General features: G+C 33.9%; 1 protein-coding gene across 1 annotated transcript in view; it reads right to left on the minus strand.

The window, feature by feature from the left end:
* Nucleotides 1-5286: 5286 nt before the first annotated feature.
* The window catches only part of MCHR2 (melanin concentrating hormone receptor 2), a 65661-nt gene continuing 54700 nt past the window's right edge, over nt 5287-16247 (minus strand). The window contains exons 5-6 of the mRNA XM_050786254.1: nt 12533-12652; nt 5287-5770 (exon numbers count right to left, since the gene is read on the minus strand). Of these exons, the coding sequence (XP_050642211.1) occupies nt 5455-5770; nt 12533-12652 (436 nt within the window). The 3' untranslated portion in view covers nt 5287-5454. The remainder of the gene's footprint in view (nt 5771-12532; nt 12653-16247) is intronic.

The raw sequence follows: 16247 nt of genomic DNA on the forward strand, positions 1-16247 counted from the left end.
CATTTATAAACCAACTTCTTGGCATGGAATCCACAGCCCCCTACATTCTGAGTACAGCCTGAGAAAGAAAGATATGGTGGAAACTAGGGAAGGCCTAAGAGTCAGGAGCTTCAAAATGTTGCTCTTGTTCTGGCAACAAAAAGTTTAGTGATTTTGAGTTATTACTTTACCCTCTTTGGGCTCCAGTTTCCAAATCTATAAATTAAGTAGTTTAGTCAACAGTTTTTTAAAAAAATATTTTCTTCTGTGCAGGATGTGCAGGTTTGTTACATAGGTAAATGTCTGCCATGGTGGTTTGCTGCACAGATCAACCCATCACCTAGGTATTAAGCCCAGCATCCATTAGCTATTCTTCCTGATGCCCTCACTTCCCTCAACCCGCTGACAGGCCTCAGTATGTTTTGTTCTTCCCAATGTGTCCATGTGTTCTTATTGTTCAGCTCCCACTTATAAGTGAGAACATGCAGTGTTTGGTTTTCTGTTCCTGCATTAGTTTGCTGAGGATAACAGTTTCTAGCTCCATCCATGTCCCTGCAAAGGATGGGATCTCATTATTTTTCATGGCTGCATAGTATTCCATGGTGTATATGTACCACATTTTCTTTATCCAGTCTATCATTGATGGGCATTTGGGTTGATTCCATGTCTCTGCTATTGTGAACAGTGCTGCAATGGACATACGCATGCATGTATCTTTATAATAGAATGATTTATATTCCTTTGGGTATATACCCAGTAATAGGATTGCTGGGTCAAATGGTATTTCTGCTTCTAGGTCTTTGAGGTATCACCACACTGTCTTCCACAATGGTTGAACTAATTTACCTTCCCACCAACAGTGTAAAAGTATTCCTTTTTCTCTGCAACCTCACTAGCATCTGTTGTTTCTTGACTTTTTAATATTTGCCATTCTGACTGGCATGAGATGGTATCTCATTATGGTTTTGATTTGCATTTCTTTAATGATCAGTTGAAATTTTTTTCATATGTTTGGCTTGCCTGAATGTCTTCTTTTGAGAAGTGTCTGTTCATGTCCTTTGCAAGGGTCTTACATCTAGTAATTGACCAGGGTGGAACTTAAACCAAGTCTACTGACACTAGGAATTCCAAAGCCCAGTCAACACAACATTGAAAATTGAGGAGAGGAAACTCATTCCTTATTTCTTATTCCTGGAAATAATTTTGTCAATTGCTTGGGAATAGACTTACATATTATATTTTAGATAGCTGTTATTAAAAAGTGTCTAGTATATTTGCCTTGAATGTGTTTCAGAGAAATAGCAAATGTATTCAGTTTTATAAATTAGGAAGAACAACACATTTAGTAAGCTACAGGAACCACCTGTAGTCTCAGTAAAAATCATACAGTGTTTTAGAAATGCTTTTTTCCCCTGCTTTTGATTAAAGGGCTACTTTATACTTTCAAATAGGTTTCTGACAGAAGAGAATACCCTTGAAGTAGCATCCCAGAATTACACTCCCAGTGATGGTGTGATGGGCCAGAGGTAGCTATTTATCCTCAAGAAGCTCAAAGCTCTATTTTCATAATGCAATGTTAAGTTTTACTGTCGTTAAGGTAACAAGTTCTTGTGGTTTTGCTGCTATTGCAATACATTTAATTCAAAATTATTCCCATTTTCTCAATTCTTACATGAAAAAGGTAAACTTTTTTTGTGAGATATTTAATCAATTTTGACCTTTTTATATGATTCACTTTTGTCTTTAAATTCAGACATTAGTAGCAATGAAATCACTTAATGAAGAATCCTTTCATAAACTGATGAGATGAGTACATTTAGTCTTAGAAGAAAATGTCAACACAGTTTTTTTCCTTAATTCTATGATGTGCGTTCCATGTGTGTTTCTGAGGGTATATCTATTAATGTGAATGTTGTGTTTTTACTCCCCAAAGCAGTCATTAAATTAATGGTATATTTTATGAATTGTATTTTAGAATCAAGAAACCACTGTAGATTGTTCTCTGGGACACCTAAGTGGGTACAGTTGATCTACAGGAATCATAGGAGACACTGGATTTTCAGTTCTTGAGATGAGGTAATGTCTTAGGCATTAAAAAAAATTATTCTCAGTGGAGCTCAGCACAGTGCCTTGGAGATAGAGTATTCTGTAAATATGTGTTAAATGATGAATTTACAAACACAAGAAATCAAGATACCAATTAAGTATAGTCTTTTGAGTGGACTATAGCTACATCTAAACTAATTGCTAAAATGGCAAATGGAAAAATCTGATGCTACCCCTGCTACGGTGATGTCATAAAGGAATTGTAACTGTACGGAGTGTAGCGCTGTTCCTAACTTTAGGTGAGATAGGAGGCGTTTTGTAGAATGAACTAAATTATTGGTGTAGAGAGCTGTCAACAAAAAATTGGGGGCAATAAGAAAATCTTGTTAATTTCTCTATTTTGCTTTGGGCTGATTCCATAGAGCTCTGTGAAGAGAATGGATAATTAATGTCTGCCATTCTGACAAGTAATCCAAGTAAATTCTGAATCAGATATTTCTTCAAAATTTGACAACTTTTAGAGCATAATTATAATAATTATACAATCTTGATTTACTCAGTAAACTTTTAAGTATTTGTTATAGCTATTATCAACTGTATCAGTGTTCCACAGGGACTATGGTTTGGTAGAAAGGACTCAGGGCTGGTTTGTAGCTGCTTTTTAGGTGTAGGTCTCTAGACACACAATGAACTGTGTTAAAAATAATTTGGTTTAATTGTGGCTCATTTTTCTCACCTTTAACACTTGATAGTCTCTAAAGTATCTTTCAGATTCAAGGTTCCATGAGCCTGTGACATTATAACCCACAAAAGCAGTAATTTCTGGGACATAATACAAGAGTCTAGGTTTCTGACAATTTGGTATGATAACGAGTGCCTTCAAACTACTGGCCATATTTAAGATACATTTTACTAATTCTGAAACATTTGGTCTTTGTTCAGGAGAAACTATTTCCATTAAGAGAATATAAAATCCCTTATAGAAAATCTTAAAAGTAGAAGCTACAAGCCAGAGGTAAATTAATATACAAGCAATTCTTACTCATTCATTTTTATTAATTGATGATCAAAGTTTAAACGAGGCACCTACAATTGAATAAGAATAGAATAAGGATACAATTATTATTTGACTGAGTGACAAATACCCAACTATCACTATTAACTTCATTTGAAAGTAAACCTGTATACATATCATGGCCAAACATATAAAACACATAAAGAGTCTCTATCAAACCACCTCTGTAAATCTGCATATAAATATGCTTATGCATAGAAAGGCTATATAAAGGGACAAAGATAAATTTATTAGTCACCCTTTTTATTTTCTACTTTGATTAAACTAAAGCTCCTTATGACTCTTAGTAAATATAATTTAAAATAATTCACTGACCAATTGTTTGAGGACTATTGGGAATGCTACTAGAAAAAGGTCTGTGGTTTAAAACTGAGTCTTTAAAATCATAATATTTTTCTGTATTAAAAAAGACAATGAAAGTAAACAATTGCTCTTCAATTATCACATAATAAGATATTTCTGACCCATTGTGCTGGGTTTTCAGAAGTCAGTATTATTCACTGAGTCTGAGCTGTTGCACCTTAGAAAAGTGAGAATGAAGACCCCTGAAATTGTGGCCATGACACAGCTTCTCATTGACGTTTTACAGGAGCATCCAGCTGCGTATGTAGGTCTCTAGACCTCAGCTATGGAAATAAAATGTTTCAGATGTGTAGTTCTCATGTTGTTTACGGAGCCATTCATCCAGATATGCATTTAGATACTATCCAGTTCTGAAATTGTGCCTAAAAATTCTAGAGTAAAATAAATAGGGTTAAAAATCACGTCTGGGTTGATTCAAATACAAGTTTATCCAAACACAATTGAGATATAAAAATGGAGATCAGATATAAAAATGGTTAAGTCTTTTTCTAAAAAGGGCTGATTGAAAATTGGTTTCAGATGTTTATGGAGTAAACAAATTTAATGTATTTAGATGAAGAAGGTGGGTTTACAGACTTTATCCACAAACAAAATAACGATATTTGTCTTAGTGTAGAACCCAGGCATTAAATGCATTGTTTGCTTGCCTAACTATATGTAAGTCTAAAGAGGAAAATATAGATATAATGAATACCTATGAAAATTTAAGGGCTAATTACTTTTTGTACCTTAGAACAAACATGTATACTGTAACCTAAAGGGAATGTTTCTTGGTTTTTGTTTGTTTGTTTGTTTTTTGAGATGAAGTCTCACTCTGTTGCCCAAGCTGGAGTGCAGTGGCGTGATCTTGGCTCACTGTAACCTCCACCTCCTGGATTCAAGCGATTCTCCTGCCTCAGCCTCCTGAGTAGCTGGGACTACAGGCACGCACCACCATGCTCGGTTAATTTTTTTGTATTTTTAGTAGATACAGGATCTCACTATGTTGGCCAGACTGGTCTTGAACTCCCGACCTTGTGATCCACCCGCCTCCACCTCCCGAAGTGCTAGGATTACAGGCATGAGCCACTGAGCCCAGCCAGGAATGTTTCTTAATGAAGCTTAAAGTCCAGAAGTAAGGTATTATTATTAAAGTGTAGATACCAGTTTCTACAGTTTGCAGGTGTGAGAACAAAGGTAATCCAAAAGGATGCTTAAACATCAACTCGTTTCTATCAGACTTTAGTTCTCCCCTTGCAGGGCTATAGGAGAAAGCAAAAGAAACTCCAAGTTACTGAGTTCTCCAGTATAATAAGTAAAGGTTGCCAAGGTGGTGCAGTAGAAAAGAAACAGGCAGAGCTGAACATTATTAGCCTGGCTCTTAGATAGCTGTTGCAGCATTAGGCCTAGCATATCTCCTTCCTGAGCCTTAGTAAACAAAGGTAATAATACTTATTTCATAGGTTTGTTACATGTAATCTTACACATTGCATGTGTGCAATAAATGGTAACTGTTATCTGAAAGGTAGGGCTTAGTTGTTGAAGGTATTAGATTGGACCATATAAAACCAACATATTTGTAGATTAAAAATAGCCAAATTTCAGACTTCACTGTGAGGTGATACCCTCCTAGGAACCTTGAGGAAACTGTTACAGTGAGGCCACAGTGTGGAGGGCAAGGTCAGGTTCCTCGGTGAGTTTTGAGTCAATGGTCATGGATGGCCATTTGCATTAGTGACTAGTTTATAACATGCTGGAATAATATATGCCATCATGAAGCTTGGGTATCTTAGACTATCCCATTCCCTACCCACAATATAGATTAATATTTTACATCTTGCTAAAGTTAGCATATTAAACTCATTGCATTTGCATGGTTACACTTCTGTTCCATGCTGCTAAGAGTCACAAGTACACAAGAAAAATGGGCATAAACATATCGGTACACCTGCCCTTTCTAATAATACCAGTAAGATAATCATGTCTAGACTCATGGTGATCCATGTACTTTCCTAAAAGTGTGATTTCAGAGTGTTTCCCATATTTTTGATTTCCTTGTCAGTCACTCTCCTTTGGATTTGAGGCAGACGTTTCTGGAAATTTCCACTCAGCAGGATGTAGAGAAAAGGGTTAATGCTGCTGCTGGCATAGCTGAGACAGATGGAGAGGTAATAACCCACATAGAAGGCCAGTGTGGGCTGTTCCATCTGTAAGTTCACCAGTTGTATCACATGATAAGGGGCAGCACTTAGGATAAAGACTGCCACCAGCACCAGCACCATCTTTGTCAACTTCATCACTCTCTGTTTTGGTACGCTGGGATTGCAACTGCAAAGGAAACATTCAGATAGACAGGGTATAAACAACCATAGAAATCATGGGGCAATGTGTTCCTAGAATCTTTTGGACAGTTCATAATGGCTTTGCAGTGAAATATGAACCTCATTATTATATTCCTACTTAGTGCATTATGATATATTCTTTTTTATTATTGTTGAAAACTTTCCAAAGTTTCCAAAGCTGGAACAATTTTTTGTTGTTATTTTTTTTTAATTTTTTTGTGGGTACATAGTAGGTGTATATATTTATGGAGTAAATCAGATGTTTTGATACAAGCATGCAATGTGTAATAATCACATCATGGAGAATCGGGTATCCATCCCTTCAAGCAATTATACTTTGTATTACAAACAATCCAATTACACTGTTTTAGTTATTTTTAAATGTGTAATTATTATTGACTATAGTCATCTTGTTGTGCTATTAAATGCTAGGCCTTATTCATTCTTTTGAACTATTTTTAAATACCCATTAACCTTCCTCACCTCACCCTCAGGCCCCTACTATCCTTTCAAGCCTCTGGTAACCATCTTTCTATGCTCTATGTACATGAGTACAATTGTTTTTATTTTTAGATCTCACAAATGTGTGAGAACATGTGATGCTTGTCTTTCTGGCCTGGTTTATTTCACATAACATAATGACTTTCAGTTCCATCCATGTTCTTGCAAATGACAGTATCTCTTTCTTTTTTATGGCTGAATAGCACTCCATTGTGTATACATACCACATTATCTTTATCTATTGATCTGTTGATGGACACTTAGGTTGATTCTAAATCTTGGTAATTTATATAGCCAAGCTTTTCAACTTGATGTGATCCCATTTGTCCATTTTTGCTTTGGTTGCCTGTGCCTGCGGAGTAAGAAATTTTTGCCCAGACCAATGTCCTGGAGATTTTCTCCAATATTTTCTGATAGTGGTTTCGTAGTTTGAGGTCTTAGATTTAAGTCTTTAATCCATTTTGATTTTTGTGTATAATGAGAAATAGGGCTCTAGTTTCATTCTTCTGCATATGGATATCCAATTTTACCAACACCATTTATTGAAGAGGCTGTCTTTTTCCCAGTGTATATTCTTGGAACCTTTGTTAAAAATGAGTTCATCGTAGGTGTGTGAATTTGTTTCTGGGTTTTCTATTCTGTTTCACTGGTCTACGTCTCTGTTTTTATGTCAGTACCAGGCTGTTTTGCTTACCATAGCTTTGTAGTATTATTCGAAGTAAGGTAGTGTGATTCCTCTAGTTTTATTCTTTATGCTTAGGATATATTTGGTCTGGGTCTTTTGTGGTTTCATATAAATTTTAAAATTGTTTTTTCTATTTCTGTGAAGAACATCATTGGTATTTTGATAGAGATTGCTTTGAATCTGTAGATTGCTTTGGGTAGTATGAACATTTCAACAGTACTGATTTTCCAAACACTGAATGTGGAATATCTTTCCATTTTTTGGTGTCCTCTTCAATTTCTTTCACCAATGTTTTATAGTTTTCATTACAGAGATCTTTCACTTCTTTGTTAAGTTTTTAGGTACCTAATTTTATTTGTGGCTATTATAAATGGGATTACATTTTTATTTCTTTTTCAGATTGTTGACTATTGGCATAAAGAAATGTTACTGATTTTTGTATGTTGATTTTGTATCCTGAAACTTTACTGAATTTGTTTATCAGTTCTAATCTTTTTTTTGTTTGTTTTTTGTGGAGTCTTTACAGTTTTCCAAATATAAAATCATGTCATCTGTAAACAAGGATAATTTGGTTTACTCCTTTCCAATTTGGATGTCCTTTATTTCTTTCTCTTGTCTGATTGCTTTAGCTAGGACCTCAGTACTATGTTGAGTAACAGTGGTGAAAGTAAGCATCTTTGTCATATTCCAAATCTTAGAGGAAAGTCTTACAGTTTTTTCCTCATTTAGTATGATACTAGCTGGGGGTCTGTCATATATGGCTTTTATTATGTTGAGGTATGTTCCTTCTATACCTAGTTTTTTGAAGGTTTTTATCATAAAGAGATGTTGAATTTTATCACATACATTTTCAGCATTTGATATTTCAATTTGATATATTGAATTTAAATGATCATATGATTTTTATCCTTCATTCTGTTGATATGATGTATTACATTGATTGATTTACATATGTTGAATCATCCTGGCACCCCTGGGATAAATTCCTCTTGGTCATGATGAATGAGATTTCTAATATACTGCTGAATTTGGTTTGCTAATATTTTGTTGTGAATTTTTGCATGAATATTTATCAGAGAGATTTGCCTGTAGTTTTCTTTTTTGTTGTGTCTGTCTGATTTTGGTATCACAGTAATACTGGTGTTGTAGAATGAGTTTGGAATTATTCCATGCTCTTCCATATTTCAGGATAATTTGAGTAGAATTTGTATCAGTTCTTTAAATGTTTGGTAGGATTCAGTGAAGCCATTGGGTCCTGGGTTTTTGTTTCTTGGGAGACTTTTTATTATGGCTTTGATCTCATTACTTGTCAGTGATCTGTTCAGATTTTGGATTTCTTCCTGGTTCAATCTTGGTAGGTTATATATGTATAGGAATTTGTCCATTTCTTCTGGATTTTCCAATTTAATGGCATATAGTTGCTCATGGTAGCCTCTAATTATCCTTTGAATTTCTGCAGTATCAGTTGTAATGTCTACTTTTCCATTTCTGAATTTATTTATTTAGACTTTCTCTCTTTTTTCTCAGTTAGTCAGACTATAAGGTTTGTCAATTTTGTTTAACTTTCAAAAAAAACCAGATTTTCGTTTCATTGATCTCTTGTATTGTTTTCTTCATTTTAATTTCATTCATTTTTGCTGTGATCTTTATTGTTTCTTTCCTTCTACCAATTTTGGGTTTGGTTTGCTCTTCCTTTTCTAGTTCTTTAAGGTACATTATTAGACTGTTTGACATTTTTCATCTTTTTTGATGTAGGCACTTAGAGCTATAAAATTCCCATTTAGTACTGCTTTGCTGTATCCCATAGGTTTTGGTATGTTGTGTTTCCATTATCATTTGTTTCAAGAAATTTTTCAACTGTCTTAATTTCTTCATTTACCCACTGGTCATTCAGGAGCATATTTTGTAATTTCCATGTGTTTTTATAGTTTCCAAAATTCCTCTTGTTATTGATTTACAGTTTTATTCCACTGTGGTCAGAGAAGATGTCTGGTATTATTTCAATTATTCGAATTTTTAAAGACTTGTTTTGTGACCTAACATATGCTTTATCCTTGAGAATGATCCACATGCTAAGGAAAATAATGTATATTCTGCTGTCATTGGATGAAATGTTCTGTAAATATATATTAGATCCATTTGGTCTACAGTGCACATTAAGTCCAATGTTTGTTGATTTTCTGGCTGGAAGATTTGTTCAATGCTGAAAGTAGGTTATTGAAGTCTCCAGCTACTATTATATTGGGGCCTATCTCTCTCTTTAATTCTAATAATATTCGCTTTATATATCTGGATGCTCCAGTGTTGGGTGCATATATATTTTAAATTATTATATCCTCTTGCTAAATTGACCCCTTTTTATCATTATATGGTGATCTTGTCTCTTGTTAAAGTTTTTGGATTGAAATCTATTTTGTCTGATAAGACTACTCCTGCTTTTTTTGGTTTCCATTGGTATGGTATATCTTTTTCCATTCCTTTTTTTTTCAGTCTATGTCTGTCTTTATAGTTGAAGTGTGTTTCTTGAAGGCAATAGATCAACAGGTCTTGTTTTTTCACTCAGTCAGCCAGTCTTTGTCTTTTGATTAAAGAGTTTAGTCCATTTACATTCAATGTTGTTATTGATGAGTAAGGACTTACTCCTGCCATTTAAAAATTTGTTTTCTGGTTGTTTTGTGGTGTTCCCTTCCTTTTTTCTTTCCTTCCTGTCTTCCTTTAGTGAAGATGATTTTCTTGGTAATACGATTTAGTTTCTTGCTTTTTATTTTTTGTTTATCCACTGTATGTTTTCTGAGTTGAGGTTGCCATAAATCTTACAAACACTATCTTATAAGCCATTATTTTAACCTGATAACAACTTAACACTGCATAAACAAGCAAAAAGAAAACTAGTAAAAATTCTACACCTTAACTTTGTCTCCCCAATTTTTAACTTTTTATTGTTTAAATTTATATCTTATTGCATTATCTATGTCTTAAAAAGTTGTTGTAGTTATTATTTTTGATTGGTTCATTGTTTAGTCTTTCAACTTACGGCAAGAGTGGTTTACATATCACAGTTACATTGTTATAATATTCTATGTTTTTCTTGGTACTTACTATTACCAGTGAGTTTTGTACCTTCAAGTGATTACTTATTGCTCATTAATGTCCTTTTCTTTCTGATTGGAGTACTCCCTTTAGAATTTATTGTAAAATAGGTCTCGTGTTCATGAAATTCCTCAGCTTTAGTTCATCTGGGAAAGTCTTTATTTCTCCTTCATGTTTGAAGGGTATTTTTGCTGGATATGCTACTCTAGGGTATACTTTTTTTTCCTTCAGTGTTTAAATACGTTATGCCACTCTCTCCTGGCATGTAAGGTCCAAAGTTGGAACATTTTGAAAGACCAAATAAATAACAAAGTATTAAATTATGACTCAATGTATGAAATAACTATATCAGTCTATAGTAATACAAATAATATTGAATAAAATGAGGAGAGAAGAGCCAGACCTTCTTTACAGAATAATTCCAAATAATATGGGGATTCTTATATAGATACTCCCCTTTCAGAAGATGGAGCTTAATTCCCACCTTCCTGCTTCCCCCTTGAAGGTAGGCTATGTTTAGTAACTCATTTCCAAAGAATAGAATAGTGAAAGGGATAAACAGTTTCATGGTGGAGAAACTTAGCAAACACCACCTTAACCAGGTAATCAAGGCTAGAATCAACAGTGATGTAATGTAGCCATCATGTGACCCCTGATATGCTGTGATGAGAAGAGTTGATTTTTTAAAATAAAAACATGTAAGTACAGTTGAGTAATGATACAATATCAGACAAACCCAGATTGGGAACATTCTACAGGATACCTGGCCAGTGCTCAAGACTACGAAGGTCATGAAAAATAAGGAAAGAGTGAGAAATTCACAAATCAGAGGATACTGGGAAGACGTGATAACTAAATGCAATGTGCTATTCTGGATTGAATCTGGAATAGATTTAGGACTTTAATGGAAAAACTAGTGAAGTCCAATAAAGAATGGAATTTAGTTAACAGTAATGTACAGAAATTTTCTTTGTTTTGACAAATGTCTTAGGTAATGTAAGATGTTAATTATGGGAAAACTGAGTGAGGGGTAGTTGGGAAACCTCTATACTATCTCTGTATTATCTATACTATATTTTTACTATCAACTTTTTAAGAAATACAAATTATTTTAAAATAAAACATATTTTAAAACTCATACATTTAATCATGTTATGTCATATTTAGGCATTTAATGAAAATTTCCCTGGGACATGAGGGTAACAGATGAACAAAACTTGGAAATAATTTTAAAAGCATGGGAGCTAAAAATCATTTGATTCTCCTGCAGTTTATCAGAGTAGGCCCTATCATTCCTCCAATTTCTTGCATTTTGACGTGTATGAGATTTGTTTCATAAGATCCTCTTTAGCATTTCTGAGAAAAATGTCAGGAGCAAAATGATCTGATTTGGAGAACTGTTTTAAAAAGGCTCAAGCATTCTCTCCAGCTGTTGGTATCTTTAATATTCCATATGATTTCACTTTAACCTTCTCACCAACTCAGCTCCCTGGGATACATTTATAAGCTATGTTTTTTTTCTGTAACTGTGGCTACTTCCTTTTTCTTCCCAAATGGACCATACTTTACAAGTGTAAGACTTTCAAAGAATTCCAAGTAACTAGGTGGTAAAAAAAAAAGTTGTGAGCCAACAGTCTACTTACAAACCTTTGGTTCAAGGGTTTGCCACAATTTTTGAGGAATGGTGGTTAAATTGTTCACATTTTTTTAAACAAAAAATTTGTAAAATTTGTAAATTTGTAGTGTGCAGGGAAACCCAGCAAACTTGCCTTTCCAAGAGAAACACAAAAATATATTTACAATATAATGTTTAATGAATGTAAGTGTGTTTTTACCCAACAGGTTATATAATTACTGACTTATTTATTTGAACAAGTAGATTGTGGAATACACAATTGCAAGGTGAAAATAATTTAGATTTATTTATGCAGTTTTAGAGACAAGTATCTTCACAGGTTCTTCTCAAGTTTATTGACTTTAGGTTAAGTCTTTGGTTTTATTTGCTCCTAAATAATCTTTTAATATTAACAAAACCCATCTTTTAAAATTCAAATATTAATGAGACTTTTCTCCTCTAAATTAAAAAATTGAAACACAAAAATTAAAAGGTTGCACATAACATTTAAGATATTTACATACGCATGCAACTCTGCAAAATGTGCAATGAAAACAGTTAAATAACTGTTAATAACAAAAATAAAATTATTCTTTAAATAGAATCTTGAGTTCTGTATGCATTTTAATGAAACCATTACATCAGTGATTTTTAACATTTGTCACTGAGAGATTCTTAAGCAGTTCATTTAGTACATGCCTTATTTTCCGAAAGTTCTTTCTATAGACATATATCAATGTCGACATGTTTAAGTGTGGTATGTTTCAAGTCACTGTTGCCTAAGTTTCTATTGTAGATGTCTTAGACTATATAAACTGTTCTTTTAACAAATAAAGCAAAATATGGCAAACACTTACCATCTGGCATCCTTATTCTGTTGATACATCTCCCAAGTATAGCATAAAATTAAAATATAGCACACCAAAATCAAGGGTAGAGGGAAAAAGAAAGTTGTTATTGTCAAATAAAGTGTATACCTGTAAAATGAGAGAGAGGGGAGAGAGAAGAGAGAGAACAACACCATTACATTAATTGGATTAGGAATTGGCTTTTGCAGTTTCCGAGGCATGACTCTTTCATTTTTCAGGGTCCAGGATAAAAGTCCTTGTGGATCTCTGGTTGCTTTATTGTAGAGAAGCCCTGATCTTCATTGTTCACCAATAACAATGCTTGTCTTTTCTCTAGCCAAACCCAGCTGTACTGAGTGCAGTATAGGTGAGGCTACCTATCACCAATCTTCAGTGTTTAACAATGACAGGCAACAGTACGTAACGTTTATTATATAGTAGGCACTGTTCTAAGCATTTTTTATATCTTTATCCACTGAATCTGTGAAACCCCATGAGTATGATGCCATTAGTGCCCTTACATTGTAGAAGAAGAAACTGAGGCACAGAGGGGTTAAGTGGCTTGCCCAAGACTACCCAAGCAGTAACTGAAAGAGGTAAAATTTGAACCCAGGATAGCCAATGCTGGTGGGAGAAGTAATGAATAAACAATCTTATCTATGTTTCTTTTAAACAATTTTCGCTGATGCATAATAGATGTACATTGTTTCAGGGTATATGTGATAGTTTAATACATTCATATAATTTGTAAAAATCAAATCAGAGTACTCGGGATTTATCTATCATCTTAACTATTTGACTTTTTAAAAATGCTAGAAACATTAAAATTATTCTCTTCTAGCTATTTTGAAATGTACAATAGGATATTTTAAACTATAGTCATCCTACTGATTCATCAAACACTAGGTCTTAATTCTTCTAGTAAAGTGTATCTTTGTATCCACTTAATCAACTTCTCTTCCTTACCCACATCCTCTACCTTTCCTGGGATAACCACCAATCTACTATCTTTATGAGATTCACTGTTTTAGCTCCCACATATAAGTGAGAACATGTGATATTTGTCTTTCTGTACTTGGCTCGTTTCACTTAACATAATAGCCTTCAGTTCTATTCATGCTGCTAAAAATGACAGGATTTCATTGTTTTTTATGGATGAACGCTATTCTATTGTGTATATATACCACATTTTCTTTATCCATTCACCTATTGATAGGCATTTAGATTACTTACATATTTTGGTTATTATGAACAGTACAGCAATAAACATGGTAGTACAGATATATCTTTGATATATTAATATAGTTTCTTTTGGATATAAACCCAGAACTGGAATTGTTGGATCATATGGTAGCTCTACTTTTAGTTTTTCAAGGAGCCTTTATAGTGGCTCTAATAATATATATTCCCATCAACAATGTACGAATGTTCCCCTTTGTTCACATCCTTGTCAGCATCCGTTATTGCCTGCCTTTTTGGTAAAAGCCACTTTAATTGGGGTGAGATGATACCTCCTTGTGGTTTTGATTTGCATTTCTCTGATGATTAGTGATAGCACTTTTTGTTTACCCATTGGCCATTTGTATGTCTTATTTTGAGAAATATCTGTTTGGATTTGTGCCCATTTTTTACATTGGATTATTTGGGGTTTTTTGCTATTGATTTGTTTGAGCTCCTTATATATTCTGGCTATTAATCGCTTGTCAGATGCATGGTTTGCAAATATTTTCTTCCATTCTATGGGTTGTCTCTTCACTTTGTTGTTTTCTTTGCTGTGCAGGCTTTTTAGTTTGAGGTAATCCTATTTGCCCACTTTTGCTTAGGTTACCTGTGCTTTTGAGGTCTTACACAAAAAGTCTTTGCCCAGACCAATGTCCTGGAGCATTTCCTATGTTTTCTTCTTATAGTTTTCATAGGTTCAAGTCTTAGATTTAAGTATTTAATTCATTTTGATTTGATTTTTGTGTATGGTGAGAGGTAGGGGTCTATTTTCATTCTTCTGCATATAGTGTTCCAGTTTTCCCAGCACCATTTATTGAAGAGACTGTCCTTTCTCCATTGTATATTCTTGGCTCTTTTGTTGAAGATGAGTTGGCTATAAATGTGTGGATTTGTATCTGGGTACTCCACTCTGTTCCATTGGTCAATGTGTCTTTTTATGCCAGTACCAGGCTGCTTTAGTTACTATAGCTTTCTAGTAAATTTTGAAGTCAGGTAGCATGATGCCTCTAGCTTTGTTCTTTTACCTCAGGATTGCTTTAGCTATTCAGGGTCTTTTGCGGTTCCACATAAATTTTAGAATTTTTTTTCTGTTTCTGTGAAAACTGTTATTGGTATTTTGAGAGAGATTGCATTGAATCCTGTACATTGCTTTGGCTAGTAGTGTCATTTTAACAATATTAATTTTTCCAATTAATGAGCAGGGAATATCCTTTTTTTGCATCCTATTTCTTTCATCAGGTATCTAGGTATGTGCGTATTTTTTTTTTATCAGGGTTTTATAGCTTTCCTTGTATAGATATATTACTTCTTTTGTTGAATTGAATACTAGGTATTTTATATTCTTGGTAGCTATTTTGAAGGCAATTGCATTTTTGATTTCTTTGTCAGATTGTTCATTACTGCATATATAAATGCTATTGATTTTTATACATCCATTTTGTATCCTGCAACTTTACTGAATTCATTTATCAGCTCTAATAGTTTTTTGGTGGAGTCTTTAGGTTTTTCTAAACATAATATCATGCCATCTGTGAACAAGGCTATTTGACTTTTTCCTTTCCAATTTGAATGCCCTTCATTTCTTTCTCTTGCCTAATTGCTCTGGCTAGGATTTCTGATATTATGTTGAATAAAAGTGGTGAAGGTGGGTATCCTTGTCTTGTTCCAGATCTTAGAGAAAAGGCCTTCAATTCTTCCCCATTCAGTGCAAAATTAGCTGTAGGTATGTCATGTATGCCTTTTGTTATTTTGAGGTATATTCCTTTTATAACCAGTTTGATGAGGGTTTTATCAGAAAGGGATGCTGAATTTTATTGAATGATTTTTTGGCATTTATTGAAATAGTCATATGGTTTTTGTTCTTGGTGCTGTAAATGTGATGTATCAACTTTATTGATTTGCGTATGTTGAACCATCCTCACATTCCTTGGATGAGTCCTACTTGCTCATGATATATGATCTTTTTAAAGTGTTGTTGTATTCTGTTTGCTAATATTTTATTGAGGATTTTTGCATCTATGTTCATCAGTAATATTGGTCTGTAGTTTTCTTTTTGTGTGTGTCTCTGGTTGGTTTTGGTATCAGGGTAATGCTGGCTTTGTAGAATGAGTTTGGAAGTATTCCTTCCTCTTCATTTTTTTTTTTTGAAGTTTGAAGAGAATTGATATTAATTATTTAAATGTTTGGTAGAATTCAGCAGTGAAGCCATCAGGTCCTGGACTTTTCCTTGGTGAAAGACTCTTTTTCAGCATCAGTCTCCTTATTCGCTGTTGGTTTGTTGAGGTTGTTTATTTCTTCATAGTTCAATCTTGGCAGGCTGTATGTGTCCAGGAATTTATTTATTTCCTCTATATTTCCCAGTTTGTTGGCATTTAGTGATGCATTACAGTTTCTAATGACTCTTTGTATTTCTGAGGTTTCAGTTGTTATGTTTCCATTTTTGTTTCTGGTTTTGTTTATTTGGATCTTCTCTCTGTTTTTCTCAGTCTAGCTAAAGGTTTGT

Source organism: Macaca thibetana, chromosome 4 (assembly GCF_024542745.1).
Source record: "Macaca thibetana thibetana isolate TM-01 chromosome 4, ASM2454274v1, whole genome shotgun sequence".
In the NCBI taxonomy this organism is placed as follows: domain Eukaryota; kingdom Metazoa; phylum Chordata; class Mammalia; order Primates; family Cercopithecidae; genus Macaca; species Macaca thibetana.